The sequence below is a fragment of the Psammomys obesus genome, unplaced genomic scaffold (genome assembly GCF_907164565.1).
Source record: "Psammomys obesus unplaced genomic scaffold, mPsaObe1.curated_primary_1811, whole genome shotgun sequence".
NCBI lineage: Eukaryota > Metazoa > Chordata > Mammalia > Rodentia > Muridae > Psammomys > Psammomys obesus.
In genome coordinates this window covers 4,665,808-4,685,171 of record NW_026585685.1, presented here as the reverse complement: position 1 = coordinate 4,685,171, position 19,364 = coordinate 4,665,808, and the positions used below count along the sequence as shown (strand labels likewise).

The following is a 19,364-nucleotide window of genomic DNA, read 5'->3' as shown; positions in this document are numbered from 1 at the left end:
AGATGGAGGAGGTGTATTCCACTTAGACAAAAATAACATCCCAGGAAGAATAGTCACTGTCTCAAGCAGTAATTTTGTACTGCAAACACAAAGGGGTTTTTGCTTCGTTTTGTTTTTTAAGTTAAACCTTTAGGCAGCCATGACGGAGCACACCTGCAACATCAGCATTTTCAGGATCATCAGGATCATCAGTGCAGCCTGGGGCTGCATAGCGAGACCTGTCTAATTTTTTTTTTTAAGTTATTTTTACTACTAAGGCGATGTATGAATTTAGTTGAAGGGCTGGAGAGATGGCTCAGATGGCTAAGAATACTTACTGCTTTTGCAGAGGACCCTGATTCAGTTCCCAGAACTCACATAGCAACTCAACCTGTAATCCCAATTCAAAGGGATCCAACTCCCTCTTCTGGCCTCAGTGGGCACTACACATAGATGCCATACATCCATGGATGCAGGAGCAAACACTTGCACACATAGAAATATTTTAAAGAAAATTTAGTTGAGATCAAATTCTTACAAGCCTCTTAAAATTAATGTTTATGCTGGTTTTGTGTGTCTTTAATTCCTAGCCCTCTGGAGGCAATGGCAGGGGCATCACTTCAAAGATTCAAGACTAACACAGAAAGACATCATCTCAAAACAAAAATTTACATTTACATAGAAAGCAAAATAAAGTAACTTCCAAAAATGAAAAATAAATCCATTTTGAAACGTAAACCCAAGTAACAAACTTTATTGGCAGTTCCCAATTAAATGTCAAGAATATGAAAATACAATGTTGCTAGAAGTTTTTCACATTGCTTTCCTTTTAAAAGCCATTGACAACATATCTTCATTATTGATATTATTATAGCAGTATTCTAGTATTTTAATTTGGAGGCACAATTTCAAGCAATGTTCTTATAAGTACAGAGGTATATTAAATATTCCAAGTTGATGGTGGGTTTCTTGGTCCTTTGGGTTTTGAAAATCGATTTCCAAAACCTGGGGTCAAAAATAAAACTGAATGAAAACAGGTAACTTTATATAGAAACAAATATAGCATTAAAAAAGTTAATCATCCTCTTTGATTAATTTAATAATGGACTGTAAAGGCATTCTAGTAACTAAAGTTTAAATGAAAATAGAATATTGGTTTTGCTGTACTAGGGAGCGAACTAATGACATTGCACATGATGGGCAAGTATTCTGCCGCTGGGCCACACCTCCAACCCAAACAATACTAATATTTAAACATAGAGTACTCACAGGTTAACTGATGGTAATAGTTATATGAAGAACCCTGATGATAGTAGCTTTCAGTAGTTACGTACATAACACCAGTTATCTGCATTATTCACCCACCATGGAGCACCAAACAAATTTCACTTTTATAAAATTAAACACTGTTATTTATGTGGTATTATTAAATCCAGTTCTCTATCTATGCAGCCACAGAATTTCCTGAGCTTACTAAAACATCATGATTTCCTAACTTAGAAAATATGAAATAACCCTGAAAGAAATGGTTCTTAAATGAGTCATAATTACTTTTCTCCCTGAAACGCACCTCCCTTGCCCCCACAAAGAAGAGGAAGAAAATCTTGCATATAAAACAAAGGCTAACTGAGTGCTTTCAAAAAGAATTTCAGGCTGGTGACATTTTTCTTTTTCGCCAGCAATATATGTCTTTTTCTTCAATTGTGATAGATTTTCAAAGCATCTTAACACTTAGCAACATTGGTGCCTTAAATTTAAAAACAAAAGGTTTGAGAGAGGGAGAACAGAAAATGAAAAACTCAAAAATATTCGAATACTTTAATCACCTTCTCTAGTAACTGCTTATGTATGTAGCTAAATTTAAGTCTATAAACAAAACTATAGTTGGCCAGGCATGGTAGAAACCACCTGTAATCCAAACACACAGAAAGTAAAGCAAGGAGGATCACAGCTTGTGTTCAAGGCCAGCCTGGCATAACCAGCAAGAATCTCAGACACACACACACACAAACACACAGCACATCTACATGCCACGGCTGAAAGAAACCTCTCATATCTATTAACTAGTGATTTTAAATGTTGGTGGAGGTGTATAGAGCCTAGTTCACATAAATTTTACTCCTTTGATAATAAAAGAAAAATATTCACATGAAGTAGTTATACATCAAAGTCATCTCCGTCCAGGTACACTGGGGCATGAGGACGTGTTCTGTGCCTACTTAGAACCGCTACAGTTTCAGATACCTGTATCTGATCTAATTCACCAGCCAGGCTGGGATGCTTTACAGCACTTGTACACTGCTGTTTCTGCATGTGGATCAATTCTGGGAAAAGAAACCTGAACCACATGGTTTGCTTTTTTTTTTTTTTCCTTTAAACTTGCATGAGAAGGCAGAGTTTTAAAGACAGAATTTCCCTATGCAAGCCCAGCCTGGCTCTGAACGCAAGATCCTCCTGCCTCAGCCGTCCACGTGCTGGGATTACAGGCGTGTACCATCACAGGCGACTTCAATATTTTTAAATAACATTCTTAGAATTTATATTGCCACTACTAAAGGGAGCAATGAATAGTAAGTGCTTTTAAGTACATAAATTGTTAAAATCTAGGCACTGTTGAGAAGAAGCAACATGGATGCAGCTAAGATTTTCTTTCAAGGTCAGAGCAAGATCACATCAGGTGGTCCATATGTCACTCAAGTGGAGTCAGAGAAAAGAAGGAAGCAGAACACTACTATAACCAAGGCAAAGTTGTGTGTTTTTTCATAGGTCATACCATGTTCCATATGAATGTTTTTAACTAGTTTCATACAAATCTTAGCATTTTTGCTTGTTGGTTTTCTGAGACCAGGTTTCTCCGTGTAGCCTTGGCTGTCCTGGAACTCGTAGTCCAGGCTGGTCTCCAACTCAGAGAGCTGCCTGCCTCTGCCTCCCAAGTGCTGGGATTAAAGATGCGCACTAACACTGTCCAGACAGATGTTAACTTTTAAATTGCAACAATTGAAATGTTGAGTTAGTAAAATGCAAACCAACTTTTATAGCTAAAGAAACAGCATTTCTAGTAAACATTTCCTCAGCATGAGACTATAAGGACTATAAAGACAGAGACTGCTCCCTCATTTTCTGCTTCTCCCTCTGAAACAAAATTACATTTGGGCAATTGTATGTCTTTCTAGCAGCACTACATTTTCTGGTCTCTTCTACAATTTTAAAAGTTAATTTCTTTTACGTGTGTTTGTGTTTTGCCTCCATGTGTCTGTGTAGAATGTGTCTGCAGTCCCTGCAGAGGTCAGCAGGGGACATTGGCTCCTCTGGAGCTGGAGTTAGATTCATTGTGAGCCACTGTATGGGTGCTCAGACTTGAACCTGGGTCCTCTGGAAGAAAATCCAGTGTGCTTATTCACTGAGCCATCTCTCCAGCCCCGATCTATACACATTTTAAACTCTGCTATAAAATAATACACATACCAAAATTCAAAAAACAGCTGGAGTTTTTTGGCTGAACACATTCTGTAGGCTTGCTTGGACAGGAAGAATTACAAACACCTGTAGTCAGAGAAAAATATGTAAAGAATGACTAAAAAAAATAATAATAATAAAATAAAAAGAATGACATCAGATTTAGATTACTGTTTATTTGCTTGCGTGATTATTTCCTCCAGAAGATTACAACAAAATTAATATATCAGTATTGTATTAAAAGTTTTCAAAAATGGTTGGAATTATATTTTGTATTATCATTACGGTAGGGAGAGGGGAAAGGTCTCAGTTTGTAGGCCTGAACTCAATATATATGCCAGGCTGGCCTTGACTTGTACTCTTCCTGCCTCAGCATCCCAGCTACTGGGGTTACAGGCCTGAACAACCATGCCAAACAAGATTCACAAATCCACTACGTTAGACTCATATTTGGCCTTGGGGTTTATCTTTGTTCCCTGATCAGTCATAATATGTTTTCCATAACTCACATTAATTAATCTATGGCAAGCTAAGGTTTTTCTTATATTGTCCTCTATTCCTAAATCTTCTTCTTTATTTTCCAGCTACTTTGCCTCAAAGATGATTCTAAGTTAAGGCCATTGTTATATTTCTTGGTTTGCTATTGTATTTATTATGTGTAGAGTGTGTGTAATGTGTATTTACTATGTGTAATGTGTGTGTGTGTGTGTGTGTGTGTGTGTGTTCCTAACCCCCTAATATATACATATATCAGTTTCTACCCAGTTTTAAAAGGAATTCTGTAAAACTAGGTCTACCTTTGACATGTGCATGGTGTTACAGGAATAAAGATTCTCAGCTTTATATAAACTTCCTCAAAAACAGCTTATAAATAAGGAGAAATTACTGCCTACTTTTTGTTTTCAGCATGCAAAACACAATGTGAGAACTGCATATATGTATTTACACATATATATGTAATATTAGGCTTCTAAGAACATCTAGAACATTTCCTTTCTTGAGCACGAATCTCTAGAATACATAGTATATTTCAGTAATTTTTCAATTAAATGCATATGTACTAAACACTGTGTGTCAGGAACTGGGCTGGGAACTGAGGCAAGACATGAACACAGCTGCATGAAGATGGGGATGTGCAAGTATGTCAACAGTCTCCACATGTTAGCTGAGACAAGGTATTCGTCCCAAAGAGGAACACTCTTTCTTTCTCTTAAGAAAGGTAGCAAAGATTCAGCAAAAGTATATTAGAGGGAACTAATACTAGCTTGTCTCCGGTTATTTTTATGCTGCCTGCTCAACCTGTATTCTCCAGATAAAATTAAAATTTCCCTTTACATCCTCCCCAATTTTCAGTTTCCACATACCAAGTGGAACTATTTCTACTGGTATGACTAATGGTCAGGGCTGAGTTCCACTGAGGACATTGGCATAGCCACATGATATGTGTGTAGGTCTGACCTCAATACGATGTAATCAGTAGCCACATGTAACTATTTGGCTAAATATAAGACATAGTATCCTGCCTAATTGAAATGTTAAATATATTGTTAAGAACTTAAATATATTGTTAAGATTCAGGCAGGGGCAAAGGAACCAGGCCAATTTGTACTAGTCATCAGACTACTGCTTAAGCAACCAGGAAAAAGCTAATTTTTTCCATCATAAGCCTGAAACCACATGATTAAAAATATGCCTATGAGTAAGCTTATAAAATAAAACAAAACTGAGGCTAGAGAGCTGGCTCATTTGGTAAAGTGTTTGCTGAGCAAGTATGAGAAACTGAGTTCGGACCCCCAGCACCCAGGTGAAAAGCCATAGTGACAGTCATGTGCCTATAACACTAGCATGTGGGAAATGAAGGGAGTGGGATCCCTGGAGCTTACCGAGCAACTAGTCTTGCCAGTTGGTAAGCTCTTGGTTCTGTGAGAGAGCCTATCTGAGAATAGGGTAGCCTCGTGCTTGATGAAGATGTGGCACCCACCTCAGACAGCACGTGTGCATAGAGGCACGCGCGCACACACCAGAATGAGCCAGAGCTCTACAGAATGAGAGGTTAGCTACCTATTGAATTATTTGGATTCTTTTAAGACAACAATAAATGCTTCTCTTATGTTCCAGTTAGCCTAAATTGGGATTTTTGTCACTAGCAACCACAGTATTTCTGAGCAATTAAAACTTCCCATACCGCTCAGCTGGTAACGAAGTGTGCTGTGTAAATCTGAGGGCCTGAGTTTGTTCCCCAGAACTCATGTGAAGGTAGAGGGGAAAAGCCAACTTTACAAAGTCCTTTGCTCGCCATACACAAGTTGAAGCATGTGCCCCATCATACACGTGTGCACGTACACACAAACAAAATTTACTTGAAATTTGTCCCACTAAAATGAGCATCATGGTTGCCAGCTCTACTCTTGTTGCCTTTAATGCACTCTCCACACAGCCTGTGGGTTTTTATTTTATTACAATACAGCAAAATAGGAAGCAACAGACTTTTACTCCTGGTAATACTTGTAAAAGTGGAAATGTGTCAGTGCTTATTTCATTAAATCAACACATTTGTTTCACAATATGCTTTGTTGTTACAGTTTTCAAAGAAATATCTAAGGTTAGACTGCCAGGAGTTTTAAATAACATTTATTTCTAAGCATCTTGGAAAGGGTAGAAAATACCAAACACTGCACTAATTATTCTTCTGTCGTTAAACAGCAGCCCTACCTAACACTGGCCTGATGGAGCCTGGCAAAGTAAAGGCCTGGGTGAGTGCTCTGACCCACATGTCCCTTATGAAGATGTTTGGGAATGATAGGGTGATACTAAAAATTGTGTGATTTTAAGAAGTTTTAGATGAACTTACTTTTTTTCATGTTTCGGAAAATTTTCAAACTCTGTTAAGGTGAAGAAAGGGAGGAAAGTTAATGTTTCTCCTCAAAAGTTCAAAATGCTTTAGTCAACTGGAAATATAGACCTAACAGAATAATAATAACGGGATAACAATAGCATTCAGAACCGGCCAACAGCCTCTGAGGGTGACTTTGCTTTTCAGTCATATACTTTTTGTCCATGTTTATTTTATAGTTATGGATTTCTAGCAGGTCATAATATATTAGACAGACCCTCTGACTACAGTACTGGTTGCAGGTAGCTTCATCTCCAGTTTGGTCTTTGTCTTTGATTTTTAAGTTAAGTTACTTTCACTGTACAGAAAGTTTCTGTTCCATTTAACAGAATGTGTGTATCTTTTCCCCTACTGCCTCTGATTTTTACATTTACGAGGCCATTCATACCCCAGAGTTAGAAAACTATCTTAACAAAAAGTACTTTTGTAACGTGGGGGGGGGGGAGGTATTTTTATTTTTTAGGTTTTAAAAAAATTTTTAGATTGATTTATTATTGTTTTCCCTGCATGTATATCTATGCACCATGTATATGCCCAGTACCAAGGAGACCAGGAAAGGGCATCATCAGATCTTCTGGAACCAGGGATAAAGACAGTTAATATCCACCATGTAGGTGCCGGAAATTGAACTCAGGTCCTCTGGAAGAGCAGTCAGTGCTCTTAACCTCTGAGTCATTTCTCCAGTTCCTTTTTAGTAATTTCGTGTGTAGGTACACATCTTAACATTTAAATCTTTTCTCTATTTGGACTTTATTCTGATGTGGATGTTAATTATAGATCCTAATTTTTTTCTACATCATTATTTATTTAGACCAACAATTTTTTTTGAGACATGGTATCATGTATCCCAGCCTGGTCTTGAACTTCTGATCCTCCTGCCTCCACCTCCCAAATATTAGGATTTAGATATTACAGACATGCACTGCCATACCTGGGTCAAACTCCAGGCTTCAGGCATGCTTCAGGCAAGCAGTCTACTAACAGATTTGAAACCATCCAACCCTATGCCTTGGTTTGAGCATGCCATATTGTACTAAATCCCTACATATATGTATGTGTATAATTACTCTCATTCATTGCATGTATTTGCTTTCTGTTGATTTTGACTATGTGAGATCAAAACTCAGTTTAGTAAAGAGGCTTAATCTAATTTTCAATCTTAATGCTGTGGAGAGAAAATCTGTAGTAAGGGAAACTCTGGGGTGTTTTTTAAACCTCTAATCTGACCTTGCTCCTTGTGAAACTTTTCCCAGGGGTCTTCAGTGTTTGCTTAGAAGATGTTGCACTCTCTGTGGTCTCAGGAGAGCTAGCAGAGTGAGCTTCCATGGGTTGGACCTGCATACCTTAACAAAAAAGAAAAAGGAAAGAAAAAATATTTTGTTGTATAGTTTCTTAAGCCTATGATTTAAATAGTGTATAGTCAGGCATGGCCTATACATTTGGCCTTCAAGTATCATTTTCAGTATATGTTATAGACTTTAAATTTTATCTTTTACTTAATCATTCGTTATACCTTTCAGTGTAGGATTTACCGATTTAAGTTTGTTGGGTTTGTTTTTCCTTTTTTTTTTTTTTTTTGTTTGTTTGTTTGTTTGAGACAGGGTATCATTGTGTAGCTTTGACTGGTCTGGAACTCACAGATACCTGCTTCTGCCTTCTAGCAAACCTCCTGGCAGAAACTTTGTTTTTGTAAGACAGGGTCTCACACAGCTTAGACTATCCTTAAACTGTGTAGCCAACGATTATCTGGAATCCCCATCCTCTTGTCTTTACCTCTCAAGTGCTGAGATTACAGGCATAGACTGCCACATTTATTTTAAACCTGTTAACATTTCACTTTATAACTTCTTTTTGGAAAGTACTGCCAACTTACAGTCCTCATCAGCAAGAAAGAAGGACTCCAGAGTTCTTTCTGGGAGTGGAGGTGGAGGAGAATCATCCTGCTGTCGATCTGTAATAAGAAAAGTATACAGCAAGACAAAGAAATCTGCCAATTAAAGTCAGGTTAGGACCCATTTTGTAACTCTGTAATTTTTGGTGTTTGTAATTTTTCCTGTTGCTGTACCAGCACACCCTGACAAGAGCAACTTAAGGAAAGGAGTGTATGTTGGCTCGTAGTCCCCGTGTCTGTAACATCGTGGTGGGCTAGTCCTGGGGACAGGAGCTCAAACTCAGCTGCTTGACATTGCATCCGTGGTCAGAAAGCAGGGAGTGGTGGATCCCAGCACCACTCAGCCAGAATTGTTCTTACTCAGCCCAGGGCCTCGTCCAGGGGAGCTAGTGCTAACCCTACGGGGTGATCTTCTCACTGCAAGCTGCTCAGGATAACTCCTCACAGGCATGTGCGAGGGCTAGCTAAATCAAAATAATCCCTCACAGATGTACTGGAGGCCTGCTTCCTGGAGGATTCCAGAGCCTTCAAACCAACCATCACAACCCCCAAATCAAAAAGGATCTGAACATAGGAATGCAGGTGTGCGCCACCATGTCCACATCTCCTGGGGTGGACATAGCAACAATAAAGTGAACACGATGTAAAAGGAATCATCCAAACAATGACCAGAGTCTGGAAAGTTAGCTCATCCGCATTGTCAGCCGAGGAGCACAGGGTTCATCAAAAACTTAGGAGCTCATTTACAGATGTATTCTTCTGAAGAAATTGGAAATAGATTTTACCAAGGCTTGAGAACCAATTTATTTTACAAACAAACTTAAAGGATAAAGAAACATGTTAGATTAGTCATGAAAATACAATTAATTAAATTTAGAATTTTCCTTTAAGACCAAATAAATACAAAAAAAAAAAAACTGTTATAGATATTTAAAGGAAAAAAATGCAATGTATAGTAAGCCAACTAAGCTGACTATAAAACTTTTTTTTTTTTTTGACTCTCTCAGGCTCTCACTATGTAGACTAGGCTGGCCTGGGACTCACATAGGTCCCCCTGTCTTTGGCTCCCAGTGCTAGAGTCAAAGGCATGCTCCACCACAGAAATGCCAGGCTGAAAAGGCATTTCTGAGATAGCTGGAGAAAACAATGTAGAGTGAAAATCAAATACTATTAGAGGACTACTTATCAATTGATGATGCTACATAGTAGAGCTAAGGTGCATGTTTGCAATTTTTCATAATAATTTTAAATAGTGTAATTTCCCATAATGTAAATAACCTAAAATACAAAATGTCCTAGTGACATAAATGTCTTACCATACACTGCTAAGTATTGCTTTTTGGTTTGGTTTGGTTTGGGTTTTTTTGAGACAAGGTTTCTCTATGTAGCCCTGAGTGTCCTGGACTCACTTTGTAGTCCAGGCTGGCCTCAAACTCACAGAGATCCGCCTCCCAAGTGCTGGGATCACAGATGTACACTACTGCGTCCTGCTCACTGCTAAGTGTTGTTTCATAGGACGTTGGTACATTCTGAAAATGAAAATAAGCACTGGCTGTCTTAGAACCAGGCCTCGAATCTACAGGGAACCTGCTGCCTCTGCCTCCCCAGTGCTGGGATCACAGGTGTGCACCACCACACCCAGCTCTTTAAATTCTGTTAAGATAAATTATATAAAATATCAAAATTGTACATGGAATGAGATACCATGTATTTCAATGCATGTATACATTGTGTAATATTAAATGAAGTTAAACATTGTCGCTCAGACCTTGATTGTTTATAGTGAGAACATAGAAGCCATTTTCCCAGTCTTTAGGAATGAACAATGTGTGACTTTCAGTAGGCCCTGAGCTATGCAGCAGCACACTAGATCTCCGTGCCTACTGGTGACTTAGTACCCAGTGGCCAACTTTGGCCATCAGTAATACCATGAAATGCTTGTCTTTCTCTGCCTTTCTTATTTCATCTAACATAGTGATCTCCAGTCCTACCCATGCTGTCATAAATGACAGAATTTCATCCTTTTTCTTGCTGAGTGGTACATATACATGTATACACATATAAATATATATATATGTACATATACCACATTTTCTTAACCATGCATAAGTTGATAGCATATAGATTGTGTTTTTTAATTGCTGTAGATAGTGCTTTTGTGAACATATAAGTACAAGTGTCTATTTGTATGTCCTTTGTGTATATACTCAGGAGTGGGATTTCTGGATCAAGTGGTAAATTTTTTTTAAAAAACCTTCATACTGTTTTTTCTTTCTTTCCTCCTTTCTTACCTTCATCTCTTCTTTTCTTCCTTTCTATCCCTCAGATTTTTTTTTTTTTTGAGATAAGGTCTTAAAGGCTGACTTCAAGCTCATCTTTCTCTCCACCTCTTGATTGCCAAGTTGATAAGATTTAGAATCAACATGCAAATGAACTTCTTGGCATGTTTCTGAGGAAGATTCGTGATTGGGTTACTTAGAGTGGAAAGACTATCATGGGCTGGGATCCACCACTGAATAAAGAGGAGAAAGTGAACTGAACACCAGTGTTCATCTCTCTCTGCTTCCTGGCTGCAGATGTACTGTGAACCTCTTCATCCTCCTGTTACTATGCCTAGCTAGGCAGCATGATAGTCTGTATCATCATGAGAGACTACCAACATGAATGTGGTGGCTTGAATGAAAACGGCCCAAGGGGCTCAGAGACTGGCACCATTAGGAGGTGGAATATGTATGGCTTTTTTTGGAGGAAGTGTGTCACTGGGGATGGGCTTTGAGGTCTCATACACTTAGGCCAGGTCCAATATCTCATTCTCTTCCTGCTGTCTGTTGATCTCGATATAGAACTCTCAGCTCCTTCTCTAACACTATGCCACTATGGTGATAATAAGCCTCTGAACTATAAGCCAGTCCCCATTAAATGCCTTCCTTTGTAAATTGCCATGATCATGGTATCTCTTCACAGCAACAGAAACACTAACCAAGACAATGATGGACTCTTCTATCAAAATGTGAGTGAAAAGAAACCCCCTTTTTTTCCCATTAAGCTGCTTATGTCAGGTGTTTTTGTCATAGCAGTGACATAATAACACACACAAAAAAAATATAGAAAATATTAGTACTGAGAAGTGAGCCATTGCTGTGATAAAGTTGGCCATGTTGTTCGTAGGCCTTTGGAATTGCTTTAAAGGAGGAAGGTGGAGAAATGTGTAACCCCATGCTGGAAAATCCTAAAATGCAATAAGCAGAATTTAGTAGAACTTTCCAGTGGGAGATTAGAAGACCAAAATTTGGAGAGAAGTGTGAGTATTAGAGGCCTAGCTTATAAATTGCAGGGGCAAACAAGGACTCTATAGGAAACTCAATTAGAAGCCGTTTTGTTTATATCCTGGCTTCTAGCTGTGTTCTGGATACAGGAGTGATGGACTAGTTTGTTAGTGGAAGTGGTTCAAACAGAATAGTATTAGGGCTGTGGCATGCCCACCTCTTTCTTTTATTCAGGTCTACAGTTTTAGTAAAAAGTAAAGCAGTAAGAAACGTGCAGCTTAGCTGGGCGCAGAGGCACACAGTAATCCCAGCATTTAGGGAGAAAGAGGCAGGTGGATCTCTGTGAGTTTGAGGCCAGCTTGGTCTACAAAGCAAGTTCTACACAGCCAAAGCTAGACAGAGAAATCCTAGACCCCACCCCCCAAAAAAGACCATTCAGGACATCCTACTCACACAGGACCTTAAAATTGTGAGTCACTAAAGTCAGGCATGGTGGTGCACACCTTTATTCCCAGCACTCTGCTCTGAAGCAGAGGCAGGCAGATCTCTGAGTTCAGGCCAGCCTCATCTACAGAGCAAGTTCCAGAACAGCCAGGGATACACAGAAAAAAAAAACCTGTCTGGAAAACATACACACAAACACACACACACTACATACATACATAAAGTAAAATCTGGCTTACTAAGGTAATGTTGAGCATAGCTATGCTTGTCAGATAGATACATAATAAACAAAAGTTTTCTTTTTTTAAAATATTTATTTATTTTATGTAGATGAGTACTCTATCTGCATGTATATCTGCATGCCGGAAGAGAGCACCAGATCTCATCATTATAGATAGTTGTGAGCCACCATGTGGTTGCTGAGAATTTAACTCAGGACTCTTAACCACTGAGCCATCTCTCCAGCCCAGTAAACAAAGGTTTTCTAAGTTAAAGGAAAAGATTGTTGCCTTTGCTGAGTGAGCCTTTTTATTTGAAATAATTTCACTTGACTATTCTTGTTTATGCTTCCTTATTGTTTTTTTTTTTTTTAATGTCTTGTTCAAAAAGTTCTCACCCATTGCAAATTCCTGAAGTCTCTCTTCCAGTCATTTTATAGTTTTTAGTCCTGTAATTAAACTTTACTAGATGTTGGGCTGGTTCTGTTGACTGGGGAGGTAGGTCCCGCCTTCACCATACATGCAGGCACCACACTGTCACAGAATCGTTTGTTGAAAAGACTGTCCTTTTTCCCGTGCATGTTCACAGCATTTTTGTCAAGTCAGGACAGAAGCACGTGTGGATTTACTTCTGAGATATTTATTCTGTTTTTCTGGTTTGTGTGTCTCTTTTTAGGTCAGCACCTTGCATTTCTGACTTCTCTGGCTTTGTGGAGTTTGAAGTCAGATGGTATAGTAGTTTTCTGCTTTGTTATTTTTACACAAGATTGTTTTGACTATTTCAATCTTAAAATATCCTATCTGAAATAATATTTTTAAAAGGATCCTACCGTTACTTTGCCCATGCAAAACAAAACTGTAAGTTTGGGAAAACCAAAAATCAATCAAGACAGCAGAGGCTATTACAAGAACCATGAATCCCCCTGAGGTGAGTCACTCTAACCTAATGAGCTGTTCTTACAAAACAAGTTCTTAGGACTAAACGTCCTCTAAAGTCAAGACATGTCTTTACCTGATGCGGGACTTCGGAGTTTCACATTCTAAATGGGTGAGGAGGAAAAAAATGAAAGAATAATATGTACACACACAATATAAGCTTGACTCAATAAATAGCATTTTTAAAAATTATAGTTTATATAACTACAGTGATAACACTAATTATTAATTCATAAGAGTGCTGAATTATAAAAAGCAACCCTTAAGTCTTACAGTGATTTTCATAGTTTTATATCATATGGAAATTAGTTCAAAATTGATCTTCTGAATTATTTCTTTCATAATTTAGAACATTACCCTAAAAATTTATTTGGAAATGAGTTGTTGAATTGTAATTACTTTATGACACTGAAAAGGGCTGATTGTTCTTTGCTATGTGAGTTACCAAAAAGGTCATTATGTGTGTGCATACTATTAACAGTAATTGTAGCAACATTACATTAACAGTGTAATTTTCCAGCACTGCAATTAAAAGGAGCTATTTTTAAATTCAGGATTAAACCTAGAGTCTGACAGTGCTGGACAAATGCTAACACTCAGCTACATCCCTGTAGGAACTCCTAAATGTTTAATTAATTTTCTGATCTCTGAAATCAGTGTATATACTAATATAGTTGGTTCAAAGAATATATAGAAATGCATAACAGGTTATCAGAAACAGATTTTTCTTCTAGAATCAGGGAACATTATTCCAAGTGGTTCATCTTAAATAATAAGCACATGCCATTAAAAGCTGCTATCTGTGATTTCACTGCTAACATGATCTAGCCCACGAATTGACTTGTTTTTGCCTTAACTGTCTTTTTGATTACTCTCAACATGAAAAGCTCTCCCGTCCATTGAATCCCTCTATCTTTCCCATATCATTGGTATATGGTCTTGGCATACTAAACATAAAGAGTCACGTCAACTGTAAGCTTCTTAAGAGTGAGAAAATATGCCTTGCATATCCTTCTTATCCCCAACATCATCCTCTAGCATGTTATTTTACATGTACATTTTACATTTTAGGACCTATCAATAATTATTGAATGACAGCTGTTAAAATGAATAGGGTCTGTGGTGGGGGGCGGAGTCCCAGTACTTGCCATTCTGGCAGAGGACCTCTGTTCAGTTCCCAGCACTCACATGGCGGCTCACAACCATCGACAGCTCCAGCTCCAAGCCCATGCCCTCTCTCCTGACTTCTGCAGGCACAAGGCACACATGTACACATATATACATACAGGCAAAACATTCTTACACCTAAAATAAATATGCCTAAAAAACAAAATGTGTACAATAAAACTATTGTCTGTGAATACAAATGAGTTGAGTCAGAAAAAGTTTACAAACCTTGCTTGGTGTAAGTCCCACAGAGTTGTGGATATTTGATTCACATGTTCCACTTGGTTCCAGCAATGCTCCAGTGTTCATCTTCATCAGAGGTAAAGGTTCAGCAGCACTTGCTGAGAATTCTCCTGTGAGAAGTGAATGTGCCCCATTCTTAGGAAATCATTTTCTTTTTTAAAAATTGGTTTATTATTTATTACAATTTATTTACTTTGTATCCCAGCTGTAGTCCCCTTCCTCATCTCCTCCCATTCCCATCCTCCCTCCCTTTTCTCCCTCCATGTCCCTCCCCTAGTCCACTGATAGGGAGGTCCTCCCCTACTATCTGACCGTAGCCTATGAGGTCTCATCAGGACTGGCTGTATCCTCTTCCTCTGTGGCCTGGCAAGGCTGCTCCCGCACCCCCCCCCCCGTGGGGGAGGTGATCAAAGAGCAGGCCACTGAGTCCATGTCAAAGACAACCCCTGCTCCCTTAGTAGGGAACCCACATGGAAACTGAGCTGTCTGTGGTCTACATTTGAGCAGGTGATCTAGGTCCTCTCCATGCATGGTCCTTGATTGCCACATCAATCTCTGCAGACCCCATCGATCCAGATTTTTTGGTTCTGTTGCTCTCCTTGTGGAGCTCCTATACCCTCCAGGCCTTTGTATCTCCTCCTTCTTCCATAAAGTTCCCTGCATTCTGCCCAAAGTCTGACTATGAGTCTCAGCATCTGCTTCAATACCCTGCTGGGTAGATTCTTTCAGAGGCCTGCTGTGGTAGGTGCCTGTCCTGTTCCCTGTCTTCTCCTGCTTCCGATGTCTATACTGTTTACCCTTCTGAATGAGGATTAAGCATCTTTCCTAGGGTCCTCTGGCAGTACATATACTAAAATTGGAATGATACAGAGAAGATTAGCATAGCCCCTGTGCAAGGATGACATGCAAATTCATGAAGCGTTCCATCTTTTTTGGCTATTAGCCATATAATACAAGATAAACATACTAAAATCAATAGTACTAAAGAAGCTAAACAACAAGGAATGAGGTTATTTTTAAAGGAGGCAAAGGGATGCTCAGCAGCAGCACACCAAACACTGACAGGACCTGAGAAGAAACACACACTTCATACTTACTGAATTGTACTCACCAGCTTCCTCAGCCACAATGAAAGACTCAGGCGTTCTTTCAGGGAGTGGTGGGGGGATTTCGTCCTCATCTGTTCTTGGAGAAGTAGCTATCAAAGTATCAGAAATGTAATCACAATTTTTGTTGGGAATAAAGGAGAGTCGTACATTCTAATGTAATCCTAAATATAAACTTAACAGATTTTTATTTGCTTACTCCAGGAAAAAGAATAAATTTGTCTCTAGGTAAAAACTTATGCTTTGAAATTCTTTACTGAGTTTAAAGGTCTGAATGCCCCACATATTTGGACGGTATTGCTGCCAGGATGGTTTGAATTGTTCTCTAGTCACCTAAATATTCATTTTAAGATTTTTAAAAATCTTTTCTTGCTGGGTGATGATGGCGCATGCCTTTAATCCAGAACTGGGGGTTGGGGAGGAGGCAGATCTCTGTGAGTTCAAGGCCAGCCTGGTCTACAGAGGGAGTTCCAAGCCAGCCAGGGCTACACAGGGAAACCTTGTCATTAAAAAAAAAAAAAAAAAAAAAAAAAAAATCTTTTTTATTCCATATGGAATCCAAAATATTGATGTTTGTTACAGAAATAGAAATGGTTTATCAATAAAGAGTAAGAAACTTCTGGGGATAGAAGTGAACAAGAGATCTAGGAACAGGCTCATAGAAATATTAAGAATTTCTGTAGACCATTTTACATGCTATTATAAGAAATTGCCACCAGATGGCAGACATGTCAATTTGGCTAAAATGTGAAAACAACTTACTTTGTCATTATTTTTGGTGTGCTAAGAAGTTTAAAGTATTATAGTTATTTATAAAAAGAAAACATCAGATGGTGAGGAGGCTCAGTGGGTAAAGGCACTTGCTGCTTCTAAGCCCGCCAACCTGAGTTAAATCCCGGAACCCACATGGTAGAAGGAGAAAATCACTGCTGCAAGTTCTGTGACCTACACACACACACACACACACACACACACACACACACACACACACAAACAAACCTTAAATGTTAATGATCAAACTGCAAAAGAACTAGGTCAAAGAAGGACCTTCTTAGAGCAAGATAAAATATCTTTTACAACAAATAATTTTCATCTATCAAACTTACTAGAGTTTATCAAGAGTTCAAAGTCACCATTGTTTATGTAGAGAATTTGAGGCTAGCCTGGGCTACCTGGTACCCTGTCAGGAAAAGGAAAAGCAAAACAAAAAACTTGGGGCTGGGGAAACAGCTCAGTGGGTAAGAATGTGTGAGAATGAGCACCTGAGTTCAGAGCCCCAGCAGGCACATGCAAAGCCCAAGTGTTCCTGTAACCCAGCCCCGAGGGCCAGAGACAAGGGCTTACTAGTCCTCAGCCTGGGAAAAGACAGCAAAAGGGAAGCTCTGAGTTCAGTTGGGACCACATCTCACGGTCAAAAGGTAGAGAGTGATAGAGCAATTCACTTGAGATCTTCATTTGACCCCCACATATGCACCTGCACCTGCACCTGCACACACACACACACACAAAGAGGGAGGGAGGGAGGAAAGGGAGGGAAAGAGAAATTAATCCTAGCAGTTGAGAGTCTGAGACAGGACCACTGTGAGTTCTAGATCTGCCTAACCTCTATGACTTCTAGGCCAGCTTGGGTAGTAAGACCCTATATGAAGAATGAAGGGAAGAAAGAAACATGGGCTGGGGCTAGAACTTGGTGGTGGAGCTCTTTCCTAGCTGGCTGGATTCAAGCCCCAGGACATCAACACGGAGGGAAAGAAAACTGCATTTAATAGTGTTATAGAGCAACAGTTCCTGCTTTTTCTAAGTAAACGCTCTCTATGGGTTATCTTGCAGTATGGCTAAGAGAATTAAACTTGCTCTCTGCGTCCTTCATCCTCTACTTCAAATTATTAGGGCTGGAGATGCCACTTAAACACCTGCCTGACATGCATGTGACACTATGTTCAATCCACTTTACCAAAAAGAAGGAAAAGACAAAAAAAAAAAAAAAGAATAGAATAGCCTCTAATAGTATGTTCACTCTTACTTTCTGACTACTCAGTTAAAACAGTATATTTGATATGTAAAAATCTCATAAGAGATAAATATGAAGGTTGTATTAAAAGATTAAAGTCACACAGCACTAAACATATCCTCACCTATGCCGCAGAAGTGCAGGGAATCAGGCCCTACCCTTCCCACTCCTATAGGAAAAGAATTCAGTGCTTAGCAATGTGTTCAACTCATCACCGGCATGTAAGTGCGTAGCAGATACTTCTGGGTGAGGGCACAGTTCTGTTCATCAGTTTGCCCTCTGCGCCTGGAAGCTGCTCCTGCGTGTTAAGTAAATGGTGGGTTTTGATAAGTCTGGAAGGAGGGCTAGCCTTGTCTGAAGCCTTCCTGTTGGCATAGGTGGGTCCCCATGCCTGGCTGCCTCCACTGTTGTCTTTAATTCAGTACATTATTAGAACACGTCTAGAACTTATTTATTGAGGAGAAGAGGGAACAAGAAAAAAGAAGCAGAGGAAGAGAAGGGCTAGGGAGAGAAGAAACCAAAATATTTCATGGAAACCAAGCCAGGTCCGAAACGCTTTACAAACTTTACCTTCTATAGCTGTCTCTTGGTTTAACGGTGGGGAAAAGCTGGTCAGAGGGCTTGCAGTTGAAGAACCATGTGCGTTGCAATAAGAAAAGGGAGTCGTAGAAGAGGCTGGCAACAGAGCACAAGGGAAAGTGGCTCCATCCTGCTTCTCAGGCAGATCAAAAGACATCTTAGAATCAGCACTATTTGGAGGTGATGATGGAAAATAAGGATCTTCTACCAAAGACATCCAAGAATGCACTCTAAGCGCACTGGTGCCGTCAGAGGCGTCATAGGCCGGGTGCTCAGAGGCGCAAGGCAGTGAAAAATTCAGTTCTTCTGAAGAAACGTGGGCCACACTTGGCGCCTGCAGCCCCATGAGACAAGGCTCATGCAGCTGAGATTCCAAGCGTGAAGAACCGTCTTCTATGTCCAACTCGTTTGTTTTTCTCTGGTGAATCAGTTCAAAAGGGGTTGATTTGGTCCGTATCACTGGCTGTCTCGAATCGGGACACCCACCTGCTGTGTTAATAATAGGTGGAGCACTAGGGCAGGACCCAAACAAAATGGAACCCAAATCCAAACTTTGATACTTCTGAAGGGGTTCCCCCATTACTGGAGATGCCTTTGCCTGCCCATTCCTGGTTATGACAGCCTTCTTGGTACACCCACAGTTTAGCTCAAGAAGGTCTAAAGGACTTGATTTCGCCGAGCTCAAAACCACCCCTTCCTTGGCACTGATCTCACAAGTCCTAAAGCTGAAGGAAGGAGCATCTGCACTCGCCTCTTCGGCCCTTTGATTGCCCTGTTGGGTTGTCATTTTTGCATCTTTCATTGCGCTGAAACAAAAAGAAAGCATGATGACACCGTACCAAAAAGAGGCTTCTCCCAGTAGCACAGTGAAGCAGAACATGAGATTTCCTCCCTTAGGCACAGCAAGTCAACGTTTAGATAAGCGAAATTTACTCACTTTTTTGTTAAATCCGAAGGACAAGAGTCAGCTTGTACTGTGAGATTTTGTTCAGGAATTGAAAACTCTGCTTCAATCTTCAAGAGAAATGTCAGAGTTTTTGTTGTTTTTTAATGGAACAATGTCAATGAAATGATTTAATATTTGGAAGAGTAGAAATTAATTAATATAACATACACACTCACAAGGCACAGGGGCCACCCTAGAAAAGGGGACAGAGAGATCAGGGAGAACTGGA

General features: G+C 39.5%; 1 protein-coding gene and 1 non-coding gene across 3 annotated transcripts in view; one reads left to right on the top strand and one right to left on the bottom strand.

Annotated features, from left to right (window-relative positions):
• Positions 1-808: 808 nt before the first annotated feature.
• Ptpn22 (protein tyrosine phosphatase non-receptor type 22) overlaps positions 809-19,364 on the bottom strand; it is a 44,299-nt gene continuing 25,743 nt past the window's right edge. Inside the window, exons 14-23 of one of the 2 annotated variants that reach the window (XM_055628118.1) lie at positions 19,127-19,203; positions 18,181-18,995; positions 15,605-15,691; positions 14,479-14,603; positions 13,160-13,187; positions 8,202-8,279; positions 7,556-7,671; positions 6,287-6,317; positions 3,445-3,522; positions 809-984 (exon numbers count right to left, since the gene is read on the bottom strand). In XM_055628118.1, the coding sequence (XP_055484093.1) occupies positions 920-984; positions 3,445-3,522; positions 6,287-6,317; positions 7,556-7,671; positions 8,202-8,279; positions 13,160-13,187; positions 14,479-14,603; positions 15,605-15,691; positions 18,181-18,995; positions 19,127-19,203 (1,500 nt within the window). In that variant the 3' untranslated portion in view covers positions 809-919. The remainder of the gene's footprint in view (positions 985-3,444; positions 3,523-6,286; positions 6,318-7,555; positions 7,672-8,201; positions 8,280-13,159; positions 13,188-14,478; positions 14,604-15,604; positions 15,692-18,180; positions 18,996-19,126; positions 19,204-19,364) is intronic. The other variant, XM_055628127.1, reaches the window with a different exon arrangement.
• LOC129692673 (U6 spliceosomal RNA) lies at positions 15,324-15,426 on the top strand. The gene has a single exon (XR_008722754.1). It is a non-coding gene; the product is annotated as a U6 spliceosomal RNA (small nuclear RNA).